This window comes from Macrobrachium nipponense, chromosome 11 (assembly GCF_015104395.2).
Source record: "Macrobrachium nipponense isolate FS-2020 chromosome 11, ASM1510439v2, whole genome shotgun sequence".
Taxonomy (NCBI): domain Eukaryota; kingdom Metazoa; phylum Arthropoda; class Malacostraca; order Decapoda; family Palaemonidae; genus Macrobrachium; species Macrobrachium nipponense.
The window spans coordinates 47728801-47743173 of record NC_061087.1 but is presented as its reverse complement, the minus strand read 5'-3'; the positions used below and the strand labels follow the sequence as shown (position 1 = coordinate 47743173).

The 14373-nt window shown below is 37.8% G+C and overlaps 1 protein-coding gene across 2 annotated transcripts in view; it reads right to left on the bottom strand.

Moving 5' to 3' along the window:
- Positions 1-14373, bottom strand: part of LOC135205750 (tyrosine-protein phosphatase 69D-like) — a 472711-nt gene that overhangs the window by 250018 nt on the left and 208320 nt on the right. For both annotated transcript variants that reach the window (XR_010312592.1, XM_064236870.1), the window contains exons 10-11: positions 9699-10052; positions 9413-9591 (exon numbers count right to left, since the gene is read on the bottom strand). Coding sequence is in view for 1 of the 2 variants with exons in the window: in XM_064236870.1 (XP_064092940.1) it covers positions 9413-9591; positions 9699-10052 (533 nt within the window). In the remaining variant the exon portion in view is untranslated. The remainder of the gene's footprint in view (positions 1-9412; positions 9592-9698; positions 10053-14373) is intronic.

Genomic DNA, 14373 nt, shown 5'->3' with positions numbered 1-14373 from the left:
ACTCCTTTAAACGTGGTTGAACAGGTTTAGAGCTGGCAGAGATAGAGATATCAGCTGGTGCAATGTCTTCCTTATTTTTCTGTATCTGAGATGGCAGTGCACTATGCAATGTAACCTTTGCAGTAGTTTCAGCATCAGAATCCCGTTTTGACTTTTTTGTTGAAGCCTCCTCAGATTCACTCTTCTCTGTCGCACTACGTTTCTGAATATAGTAATGAACTTATCCATAATGCCTTGTATATATCAGTAGACATCAGTAACAAAATTTTACCTTATAGTTCAACTTGACTGAATACAAACTCAAATAGGTTTCATCATGAAATTGATAAAAGCAAAAGAACAACTATAAGAGAAAAGAAAAGATTGATTGACTGTCCCCCAAAATATAAGAAATGTTGAGGATTTGACAATCCGTAAACAGTAACAATAGTACATATTTAATAAGAAATATTGTATTATTGTTTGTTTGTTTATATGCAATTTGTATATTGCTAGGAACCAACAGGACATTCCCCTTATATTTGGAAAAATCTGCCAGATTATGCAATCTGGACCTTGATCTTGATTAGCCTATGATAGGCTAAAGTTAGCCTAGGCTAATTACGAAGGCTAAGTTGTACAGTATTATGTATATAATGATAATTAATGACTCATAATATGCCTACCTATTCCCAAAATGTCTTCTGTAATAGTAACATATGCAACAGATTCAGGCAGGTTAACCAAAATGTTTACTTCTTTACCAAATATAAAAACATGTTTATGTTTACAAACAAGCAAGGAACTCAGAAAGGCTCCGACACTTCCTTGTATTTGCTGATGCACTTCAGACTCTAATCTACTATAAACATTGCTCAGGACTGTCAACATGTATGTTAGGGACAATTACTAATATCGATTACATTATGCAATGGTACGTGGGTGGAGCAGTTACGCTGGAAACAGGCCTTTGTAATATTTACATTTAGCTTGGAGTTTTTACCTACACTTTCATGACATGTTCCAGCGAATACAGATACTATGGTAACTTTGCGGTGTTGAAGTCGAATAATCAATATACCTTAATTTCTTAATAGATATACATTTATCTTTATTTCAAGTGATGTATGAATTCTAAATACAAAATACATCAAAATGGAGAGTTTTGTTAGTTTGATATGCAACATAAGATAGCAACATTCATAATTGCAGTAATATTGTGTGACACTGTTTGTGATAGTGTTAAGGAAAACTTTAGTTTTCATAGCCTAATGGGATACTAATTCAATTATCATTGCTTTTTAAGCACGAACTGGTTGTCACTGTGTGATTTAAGTTTTGGATTTCCTGTTTCATGTCTAATATTTACTGATTCAATAAATATGAGTGTTAGCAATATAACCAAATCATGTTGTGTGATTATGAGTGGCTATTCTTATATTCAATAATGATTAATTTTATATATAATATTTCATTTAAAAAAAAAAAAAAAGGGGGGGGGGGGCAAACCAGGGGCATGACCAAAATCTGGGAGGGCAGCTGCCCCCCATGCCCCCCAACCCCCAGAATCGCCACTGCTCATACAGATCATTCCCGATTAGAAATAATGTTGAATCCAGTCTAATCAGCCCCAAAGTGATGCTAGCCTAGAGTCGTCTTCCCCAAAACTACCAGACTCGGCAGAAACCAGATCAGCTTACTTGATGTTTAGTTGAATACAATGTATCAAACATTGCTTGAATTAACTGCGAGATTCCTCCAGAGCCAGGACTGCAGAAAGAGAGAATGGACAAAGTCCACCATCTGTTTACACTCACTTTCCTTCGCCGGAGAAACAAAAAACAAAACCCACAACTAGGACCTGATTCTCTCTTCAAAGGGTATCATCTGTCAGACCTGTTTGACCACATCGAAACAGTTAAAAGGATAAAGGCCAAACCCCCACAAGAGCAGCATGCAAGAACCCAGAACTTACTACACCTGGCTGCTCAATACCAAACCTGACATACATGATCCCATCATATCTGAGCCAACCGATCCGATTGCGCACCGATATACCACTAAGACGATGAGAAACTACGCAAGTGGTACTCAACTGCGCAATCCCACAACCTTCCGCCACCCCCCGCCACAAGGTATGATGACGTAACACTTATCCGACTGCTGTCCACCTCCTCACAAGAGCCAACCATCTCCAGTTCCACAATTCGTGTAAGAACTAAATACTATGACATAACCCTGAGCTAATCTCACGCGACTGCGCATACCCTCACTACCCAGTGACTTTAATGTTACACCTAAGCTGAATATACATTGGCGATGCACGGCCACCCCTACGCGTCAACCAAACACTGTTGCGCAGCACAAAATGTGTACCAACCAAGACAATGACATAACCTTGAGCCAGTCTCTCTCGTCTGCATAATCCCACACCAGCCAGTGACTACGACATGACACCAGGCCGACTACAATGGGCGAGCAATGGCCCCCAAAGCGAAGAGGTCGCAAAACGCGATCCAACTAACGCCGGTTACACCAATATCAACCACAACAGAAGTCCGGAGCTGAAGCTACATTGATCAAGTGAGGGAAGGAAGAACTCCCTGAAACCCTGGAAACGAGGCCGAATCCACATTGAACACCTTGAAGGATTAATGGAACTATTCATAGGAAAAGGCTGAGAAGGAAGCAGGAGAGAAACAAGGAAGAAGCCACACTCGAAGTAACCACCGGAGCACATAATGCCGATGTTGTGCGGGTGGAGAAAACCAACTTGTGCTGCACGCACCAAACGTGCCTCTAAAGACAGGCTACGAACTGCGGAACCAATAGGAACCGAAGAAGGAAATTAACAGCTACCTAACGAAAAGAAGACAAGGACACAACGTTACTAATGATGGTGCAGACGAACTGCCAACTGCCATAGCCCCCGCAATAACTGCAGTAGGCACAATATATCTTAAACCCTGAAAACATAATAGGGAACTGAAGGAAGATTACCAGGTACTCTATGAAAGGAGAGGCTGAGGACACAAACCATACTGACACAGTTAACGATGGCGAAGACGAATCGCCAACTGCCATACACCCCGCAAGACCTACGGAGGACAAATTACGTCTCAAACCCAGTAAAGGTGGATAAAAACACGGAGTGCGGAAACTCCGAAACTGCCTTTGAGCATCGAGACCAGCAGCCTGAGAACTACACGATCCGTGGAAGGTGCTAAGGTGCTGAAGCTGATAAGGTAATATTACGTGCATTGGCAACATGAATAAAACTCTCCAAGCTTTTATGTGAATTCAAAACAGAGCCATGGTAAAAAGAAAACAACTAGCATGAAAGAGCTCATCTACTGTTTCTTTCACACTGACAAAAGATAAATTACGTAAAGCTCGTAATACCGATGGAAACGAGTGAAAACTAATGGAATTACTGAAAATTACTCAAACTCGTAACAGAGGGGAAGAGACTAGTTTCCATGAGACGTATTAGTCAAATTTGTACTTAAAATTATGTCATGAGACAAACAGTTTGACTTCATTCCAATATAAGTAAAGTATCCAGATATTCATTTATGCTAACTAGGAACAAGAACATTCGCCGAGACCCAATGAGATTCTCGAGTGAAGGAATTGACTAGTCGACATCTCTGCCTGCCTATGCCACGTCTCCTCCTCCCCCCCCAAAAGTATGGCAATGCATTAACAGCAAGCTTGTACAGGCAGTCTGCGGCTTACATCGTTCCGAGTTTGTGACGCCTTTCAATTATTTTCATCAGAAATCATTTCCAGGCTTACAACAAGTTCTAGGGTTACGACGCCGATCCGATGGAAAATATATATGACTCCAAAAAAGGCAAAATACTGTACGTACTTGAGTAATATTCAGCTGCATGTAATGTTCAACCCATTTTTACTGCAAATATTAGGACTTTAGCATATGTCCCTTATAATATTGCGTTTTGATTCTAGCAATAAGCCTAGCCTAAGTTAGCAGTTGCTGCTGTAGCCTAGTCTATGATTCTGACATCTAAACCTAAGAAGCTAAAAGCTTAGAATAGGCCAATAAAATGTATAAATAATCAGTATGTACTCATTTCAAATAATTATTAATTAACCATTAACTATAATGAACAAACAAACAAACAAAAAAGCTTTCAACCTTTTGTTTACGTTCAACACTATGAGTAGCGAATGATCGCCAAGCAACCACTTTTACCTAGCACACAGTATAGTAATCATAAATTTCCATTATCTCTCTTCAACTACTGAAACTACCAAACAGTATAATAACCATTCATTTCTATTCTTTATTCAATCTTTACCTAATGGAGATATCGAGTTACCGACAGCTATAATGAAACATATAATGCCATTAAAACAGAAGAATAATTCTAGAAAATATTTGCTGGCTTCGATGATAGCAGTCTTTGATTAATTTTGTACTTAAAGATATTTAATTCACAAATGTTTTTTTAATAAATATATTGCATGAATAAGTTTTTCAATTTACAGCATCCTTTTACCAACAAAAAAATATAAGAATAAAAAAAAATATGATTCTTTGTGAATCATGAATGAAGAAGTTATCAGCTGACGAAATACAAATGGCAGCGGCCTGTAGATGCTTTGTTTACATTTGGGAAATGAACGTACGCTGCACTTATCATAGCCTAGAACAGCCGTAAATTAAAAATAACCTAACAATAATAATTGATTCTCAGATAAGTAAAACAACATATATATTTATTGTCGTGGTTATTTTACAAAAACAGAAGTTTGTCGACTTCTGTGGAAACCAATGCTACTTTGTTGACTTGTCATGAAATCCAAAGAATGTAGTAGGCTTAGCCTAGTCCCTAAAGTTTGCACTTTTTCAATATAGAATCATCATAACAATAATAAAAGTTTCTCAAATACGTAAAAGATTTGTATTTATCGTGTGTTCTTGGGAAATCCAAAGCTTAAGCTTAGCCTATACCACATGTAATGTTCAGTCCCAAAATTTTAGGCCATAAAATTGGTCTTTAAATATCAAACCTTACAAGACTATAAACATTAAACAATACTTTTAAGGTCTTTTTATAAAAAAAAAAAACAATAAAAATGCAGTTAACACAGCTTTCAATAAGCACCCAAAGCATTCTAAGTAAGGTTTTCTTAGGATTTTGGAAGATTTTCGACAAATTTTCGGCTTACAACGATTTTCGGCTTACGACGCACCTCAAAGTTAAGTATATCTTAGTTTTACCAGACCACTGAGCTGATTAACAGCTCTCCTAGGGCTGGCCTGAAGGATTAGATATTCTTACGTAGCTAGGAACCAATTGGTTACCTAGCAACATGACCTACAGCTTATTGTGGGATCCGAACCATATTATATCGAGAAATGAATTTCTATCACCAGAAATAAATTCCTCTGGTTCCACGTTGGATGCATCTCAAAAACGGAACCCCGTCGTAAATAGGGGACTGATTGTAATTGTAATTCCATTGAATTGTAATCAATTACACATTTTCAAGGTAATCTTAAGCGTAAATCTTTGAACTATCTAATATCAAATTTTAGATGTAATTGATGATGCGACTGGTAATTATATTCGTAACTGTAAATGACATGAGGCATCATGTAATTACTGACGGAAATTCGTCTGCTAAACTGATGAAAAAGTCACACTACCGAATTCCGTTACCAGAAGGAACATTCTTGGAAAGTACAACTACTATCCGACTTACAACCTGCTTGACATACGACCACTCGTACTAACAACCTTACTTCAGACAGTTGACCATTGAGTTACTTGGCACTGCGCCATCTCATGAGAACTCTCCTCACTCAGGCATGAGAACTCTCATCACTCAGGCAGCATCAGTTTGAGTTACCCTGCCCTATCTGCAGCATCATTTGGTATTAACTGTACTGTAGACTGAATTGCAAACCAATTTACGTAAGAATCGACTTCTGACATGCATGCAAGAACCTAACCCCATTGTAACTCAATGCCTCATTGTACGTAATATATACTGTTACATAAATGATTAAAATGTATTAGTAGAAGTACATTATGGTAAAAAGATAGAAATAATGATTGTACATTACATTACAGTACTAAGTAGGCACTTTTATATAGCAAAGGTTTGATAGTATACCCTACCCAGTATGTTGGCCACTTTCTAAGGTTCGACTTACATCCATTCTGACTTACAACCAGTGGGTCAGAACCAAACTTGGTTGTAAGTAGGATAGTACTTGTAATGAAATTACAAATTTCTTATGATTTCTGATTTATATGATACAATATACCATTATTAGCTTTGTTAAATGTCAATAGTTAAAAGACTGCCTTCCCGCTTGACCACTGCCAGACGAGAGCAAGGTATAGGTGGGGGGAGCTTAGTTACGTCAGACCGAGCCAGCCAATCAAGGCCAAGAAGCACTATGGGAATAACAATACTTCCTCTATTTACCTCAGCCAAGAATGAATTAAATAAGGCGAGGTAACTCGCAAAGCCACCAGCTGAATGATTGAATCCCAAACCAAAATATGATTGTTATATCAGTGTTTACAATACAATAATATGAGGATACATGCAATATTGGATTACGCAGCTGGCAAGCCTGCACAGTCCAACTGCTGATACGTATTAATAATTACTGTGCCATATACGAATAATGAAATAGACAACCTGATCACCAGGATTACCACTACCTCAAGACGAACCAAATTTACCCATAAACAGAATGAGGTACTTTTGAAGACGAAGGAGTGCTATCCTAAACTTCAGAACCAGACAAACCAGCAACCACATCCAAACGACCAACCACGGACTAGAAGCTTCTGTTGCAAAGAACTTGAAACAGGAAATAAAACCAAAGATGGTTCTAAAGATGAACCTTCACACTAGACACTACAAGGGAGTCTGAACCCGAGGGAACCTAACCTTCCATTCTCTTCCTTAAGGCTACTTAACCTATTACTGCTACTTGTCTGTCCCTGGCCTAACTTTACATTAACCTCAGAACTTACACCTTAAGGGGGAATCTGCTGCTAAACACTGCGTGCTCTGCGCCGGGGGGGCTGGCAGATCCTACACTCTGTGCTTGCTGTTCTCCATAACCCCCGGCACCCGTTAGGGCTTGTTCTGGTACAGGCAGGGGAGGTGAAAGAGAATGATTAGTATTACCTGCTCTACTACTGCTATCTTTAACTTAGGCATTTTCTATCTCCCAATTCTGAACTGTTCCTACTGTACCTCTTTGTTTAACTCTCACGATTTTGCAGCTAACTTCTGTATGCTCTTAGTAGTCCTAAGTGATATAACGAACTAATCCTTACATTCTATACACCTCTGTATGGCATATACTGCATTTCCCTACAGCTAAAACAAAAGGAATGTCTGTCATTTGAGGGTACTCATCCATTGTTGCACTGGTACAGGAACAAGGTATGCCGACATCTCCACCAGCAGCTGTTGGAGGCAAGGCTGATGAAGCAGAGCTTGAGGTAAAGCTAAGGATTTTCTTGATGAGGCTCGACCATCTCCTCCCGATGATACCAGAAGAGTCCCAAAACAATCAAAATATGATCCAAATTGGGGAAAATTGGAGGACGTTCTAAATGAAAGGCAAGGATATCAAAACCCTATCAAGGCCTCTTTAGACACTGTGAAGGTCGGGCTAAATGACCAAAAGTTTGCTGGGAGCAGGACCACGTCTGGCTCACAACGCGAACGAATAACAATTGAGGTGATGAGCCTCTGGTGGCCGGTATTTGCAGCAGCCTTGCCAATGGTAACACAGATAACTCATTTGACTAGATTTTACCTGCAGCTTTGGTAATGATGACAATTAAAATTCCCCACTTGGTGGGTAAATATGTGACGATATAGTTCGGGCTGATCAGTGACCAGGGCTAATTCAGGTGTTCAGGGAGTGTATTGCAATATATAAATTTTAGTTATAACTTATATTTTTCCTAAGTACAGTGGGCCTCCAGTATTCGCGTTCTCCAGATTCAAGGATTTCTCTCTGGAACATATCTACGGATTATTTGCTGGAAATTTACCTATTCGCAGTATTTTTCTATGAGAAATATAAAAAAATTCCTTTTTTCTGAATTTCATCATAAAATGCACTTTTTTTCAGATAAAGCTTTTAAAAAAAGCCAGGTATACAAATTTTTAGTGGGGTTTCTTGAGTTTTAACTAACAAAATAGGCCATTTTCAGTGTTTTATAGGGGGTTCCAACTATTCATGCGAATATGGGGGGACCAATATATACAAAACTGAGCTCAAGAAGATTGTTGAACTCATTAATGTGGTAGTTAAATGGAGGTTATGGGAAGGGGGTGTGAATAGGAAATACCCCTTAATTACTAAGCACCTTTTTCTTTGGCTACAGGGACAAAGAAAGGTGGTTGCAGTGGGGCTATTAACACCATCACCTTTCATATGTTACAGGCTCACTCCTTAGGTGGGAGGTATCTATAACAATTGACTACAGTTAAACTCCACCTGAAACTGCCACAATCCCAGTTGCAATAATGAGCAAGGGATGCAATGACTCCTTTAGCCTCCTACTTGGTCTGGCTCATGGGATGGCAGTGGTAGGGGCCTCGGCCCGAGTGAGGATATATAGACCCTAGCTCTAAGGAAAGGTGCAGGGAACAACGAAGACCACTGAGGGGGAATAACTCTACTACTTTTTATCACCCTGCTACCCATGCCCTGTTATATGGAATTGTGAAGGGACACATATCAGAGACAAAACTCTATACTTAAGAACTCCAAATATAATAACATTCCCCTTGCAGGAGAAAACTAACAACTAAGTTACATAACAGACATCTGCTTCCCAATCCCCTCAATTTCTGTGTGTTGCAGGGAGAAGCTAAGCTTCAATCTGTAATCTTAATCACTGAAGATAGCGAACTGGTATTTTTCACCCAGATTGTTCTAACCAATCTAGAGTTGGTCTGGAAAACAAAACATGCTTGGAGTGAGACAAACCACTAACAAATAATCAGGATTCCAAACAATCAGGCTTGGAAATTTTGTTACTATACTGAAATATGTATATCCTATATCACTTTCTAGCCTTTTAATACTTTTAATAAAACTTGTTTCACAACATACTTCCACTCAATTCTTGGGGAAACTTTTTTGTCATTCATACTTTAAAAAATATTTTATAAAAAGTTATCCCACCCTAAAAAGGGGAAGTTCTAAAATGAATCTGAAGCAGAAGTTGTAAAAGAAACTGCAAATACCAAAATGAGTATAATTTCTTGGTTGTGTACTTGATGAATAACCCAAATATTGAATGAAAATTCAAATTTAGCCTTTTCAACTTCAATTCCTCTAATGATAAATAAGTGCATGTACTACCATATGAAACATAAAACTTCTTTCATTTACACAGTTATCACTAACCTATGACAGCAAATGGTGCCATTTCGCTGAGACACTCTAGGCACTGGCAACTTCAAAACAGTCTGCCCTTCATGAAAGTATTTCCACCAACTGACTCGCTCAGGGACAGGTACCCAGACAGGCATCCTGCACACAGCACTGAGCGGGGAGCTATACTGACGCCTTGATCCAGCATAAACCTATGGACAAAAAACATTTCATTATTTAAACTTCCTCATTTCAGTGATATAAAATATAATTTCACAGACATCTCAGAATACTATACAAGGATAAAACTTATCAGTACCTTAATAGTATAATTTGTATTCGGAAGACCTTTGAAATATGTATAATTCCGGGCTGAACCAGGGACATTTTCCTTATATTCATTATTATAATAGCGCCTTTGTCCTTCTTCATTGATAAAGGATGCAGTTTCTATAATTTCAATCTTGTAGTGATCAATTATGCCATTAGTAGTATTTGGAGGTTTCCATCGAATAATAACTGTGTTTGCAGCTGTTTGTGTATTCTGTTTGCAGTCCACTAACAAGTCTGATATCCTATTAGGAACTCCATTTAGTGTTCTTCCATTTACTGGCACAGAATATTCACCACAATCCTTCCCAGGCTCTTCATACACATCCATACAAGCAGCAACCTGTCAAGAAAACATTACGTATAAACTTTCAGATCTTTCAACACTTCTATTGTAAAAATTAAATGTAAACAGTTTAAGCAAATTTCATGACAAAAGCATATTTAAAAACCTACTAAAGTTTATTATAACACTATCAAAACTCAATCATTTTCTTTGAAAGGAATGAAATCAAATAGAGGAGTGAATGAGGTTCCAGAGCCTCTTGGGCAAGGTGAGGATTCGCATATGTTTGGTACTGTCACTCAAAATGCTAATACATAGTAAATAGTTATTGCTAGAGTTTAAACATTATATATGACCCCAATCATGCTCCCAAAGGGTTAAGCTAACTTTTAAATGAAATTAAAATTATTGTAATTTTTTTTAAAAGTAGAATAATACATTACCCTTACAAAATAAACAAATGGTTGATATAAAAACAGAGCACCAATTTTGTAAAAGGTACTATATTTACCACACTAGCACATTTACAGTAGGTATATACATATACTAATGTTACCCCTAATTCATGATATGTCATTTTCATTTTACTCACAGAAGAAAAGAAGTTTTGTGTGTCATTAGGTAAACTTCTAATTCAGACATAACGAAGGTAAACAATTCAATAAAATAAAGAAAACTAATATGTAATGTTTATAGAGGTTACAGGTAAAATTTAATCAAATAAAAACTATGTACTGTACAAGTAAAGATGTACAGAGAAATAATAAGTTGTAAAAATACCAGTTTTACACTTAAAAGCATGAAAACTTACAATATACAGGCAGTCCCCGTTTACACTGGCCTGCACTGTTTTCAAGGTCTAACATATGATACCTGAATTTAGGATGATTTTCTGCACTGAATCCAAAATCCATTCTCATTTAACACAATCAGATCAAGTTAATGAAATATTAGAACATTAAAAATATCCTAATTTCTGATCTATTTGTAGGTGAATGAAACAATATTGAAAATATTAGACCAATTTATTCACAAAAGGCTTACAAAATATTTTGAATAGATAGCAAGAAGAGTACGATGAACAAAGGAAGCTACTCATGGATGAATGGTCTCTTAAGGGACTTCTGTTTGTGCTGAGCAGACTCCACAACCCTATTCAGGCACCAGCAGTAGTCAGCCAGAAAGCTGACATTCCATCGACCTTGATAGCATTCCCCCATTACACTGATATCTTGGTGAAAGCGCTCATCCTGTTCTTCACTGAAGTCTCCACAATTCTCTGGAAAATAGTCCAGATGGGACTGGAGGAAGTGCATTTTCAATGACATGGGCTCACCAAGTTAGCAGAAATTGTCCATTAACTCACCAACCACCTTCTGATACTGGGAACTTCTGTAGTTGCCAAGGAAGTTTGCAATGATTGACTTAAGGGACAACCAGGCAGAGAGTTCAACGGGATTCAGTGCATCATCAAAACTAGCATCCTTGATGAGTTCCCTTATTTGAGGACCATCAAATACACCTTCCTCAAGTCTCTCCAAACTTTTTTGTTGAAACTTCTGCTGGAGGGAGGCAAATCCTCTACGTTCCCTGTCCAATGCCTTTACAAAGTTCTTCATGAGACTGAGTTTGATGTGGAGGGGTGGAAGCAATATCTTGTTCAGTTCAACCAGAGGGTGGAACAGAATGTTGTATGACCCAGGTTTTAATCCTTGTCTTGATGGCCATTCTTGTCTGACATAATGCTGGTCATCAGCACAACTATCCCATAACCAAGAAAGCATGGATACTTTGTGTAACCACCTTGAAGTCCTAGGATGAGTCCAACAACTTTAAGATCTCCACAGATCAACCAATCATTTTTCTGGTAGTTCAGAGGTGACAACAGATGTTCCATGCTTTTGTGGATTTCTTTCATTTCAACCGAGTGCCAAACAGGGATCGATGAAAACTTATTTCCGTTATTCAGAAGAACTGCCTTGAGACTTCTGTTAGATGAGTTAATGAAAAGTCTATATTCCATAGTATCATACTTCAGACCAAATAATTCAATCAGGTCAGCAATATTGTAACAGTAGATCAGTGAAGATACTTCATCAATTGGGAAGAATTTTCTAAATTCTCTCGCGAGGTCCCGATACCAATAGAATGTTGTTCCTGGTGCCAGTAAATGTTTCTATCGAAGACGAGAACCCAGCAGCTGGGAAGACTCCTTGGAGAGGTTAAGGTCTCCTGTCAAGTCATTGAGTTTGGCTTAGTTCAGAGGCACCGGTTGGTCATCGTCTTTTAGGCTGCATCAATCATCTCACTAGATTTGGAATCAGAACTAGACTCTATGGAGACATCTGGCTCAGGAACAGGAAGATCAGGGCCATGGGGGACTGGCTTTATGGCAGAAGGAACATCAGGGTATTGAACATGGTGCTAGCTCTTGTGATTGATGCCTTTTAGATTTGTCATGCAAAAGTAGCAGTTGGTAACGTGATTTTTCCCTTCCCTCCACACTATTGGAACACCAATTGGCACGCTCTTCATGCTCATCCTTTTCTTGTTCCCCCAATCCTGTAAGTTCTCTACACGTTTTGCAGCAGATATAGGGAGCGAATGGCTTATCCAGGTCCCCTAGTTTGACTCCAAAGTAAGCTTGATATGCCAAAAATCCATGATTTTTGCTTGACGGTCTGGAAGAACCACATGTCCGCAGATGTAACAGAACCTATTTGGATGGTTTTACACTTCTGATCTATTTTTATACATATCTAGACCTGAAAAGATAAATAAAAATAATTATTAAAGGTTACCCATGACCCAGATTTGCTATAACAAAGCACATAAACGCTTGGATAACTGCGATAGTTTGAAAAAATATGCTGGAATAGAAATAGACTATATCTTAGACACCAGACCTGACCCCAAAAAATGAACTGTATTTTTTAATTCTAGCAATGCAAAATCGGTCCTAAATCAGTTGGAAAACCATTGACCTTTGTAAAAACAGGCCAGTGTTATCAGCAGACTTGGTTATTGGCGATCCAGTTTTATGGCGCTTGCCCAGTGCCAATTTCCAGTTTTTGGCACCGATACAGTGTTCCCCCCATATTCCCCGGGGATGCGTACCACAGCCCCGTAAACAGTAGAATCTGTGAATAGTTGAAACCCCTACAAAAATGCTTAAAACTATTTAGTTACTTAACCCTCTTACGCCGGAGCGGTAAATAAAAAATTGTCTCCCGTATGCCAGAGGGGTTTCGGAGTGAGCGCGGAAGCGGAAAAAATATTTTTTTCAAAAAATCACAGCGCGCTTAGTTTTCAAGATTAAGAGTTTATTTTTGGCTCCTTTTGTTGACATTGCCTGAAGTTTAGTATGCAACCATCAGAAATGAAAAAAATTATCATTATCATATATAAATAATGCGATATATGATAGTGCAAAAACTAAATTTCATATATAATTGTATTCAAATCGAGCTGTGCGCAAAACGGTTAAAGGGAACAAGTTACTTTTTTTCGTTGTAATGTACACTAAATTGCAATCATTTTGGTATATAACACATTGTAAAACAATAAAAGCAACACAGAGAAAATATTATCACAAAATAATCCATGAATTCGTAACGCGCGGACGTAAACAAATATTTTTTTCAAAAATTCACCATAAATCTAAATATTGTCCTAGAGACTTCCAATTTCTTTCAAAATGAAGACAAATGATTGAATATTACTACTGTAAGAGTATTAGCTTACAATTGCAGTTCTCGACCATATCTGATGAGTTAAAGTTGACCGAATGTCGAATTTTTTTTATATATATATTTTTTATATGCAATTATTTCGGAAATAAGAAAACCTACAACCTTCAAATATTTTTCGTTTTATTCTAAATGAAATTGCGCACATTTTCATATATAAAACTCTATGAAATGCCTAATATGAAACGGAGCAAATATTCCGAGAATGGTACATACGCATTTCGGAGATTTGTGGCAGAGAATCCGCGCGCGGAGGGAAGGAAAATTTTTTTTTTAAATTCACCATAAATCTAAATATTTTGCTAGAGACTTCGAATTTGTTTCAAGATGAAGATAAATGACTGAATATTACTAGACTGTAAGAGTTTTAGCTTACAATTGCGTTTTTTGACCATTTCGGTAGAGTCAAAGTTGACCGAACATGGTTTTTTTTCTATTTATCGTGATTTATATGCAAATATTTCAAAAATGAGAAAAGCTACAACCTTCAATTATTTTTTGTTGTATTCTACATGAAATTGCGCACATTTTCATATACAAAACTTTATGTAACGGCTAATTTAAAAGGGTGCAAACATTACCACAATCGCACGTATGATTTTTTCGGAAGAGTTACCGCACGGACGTAA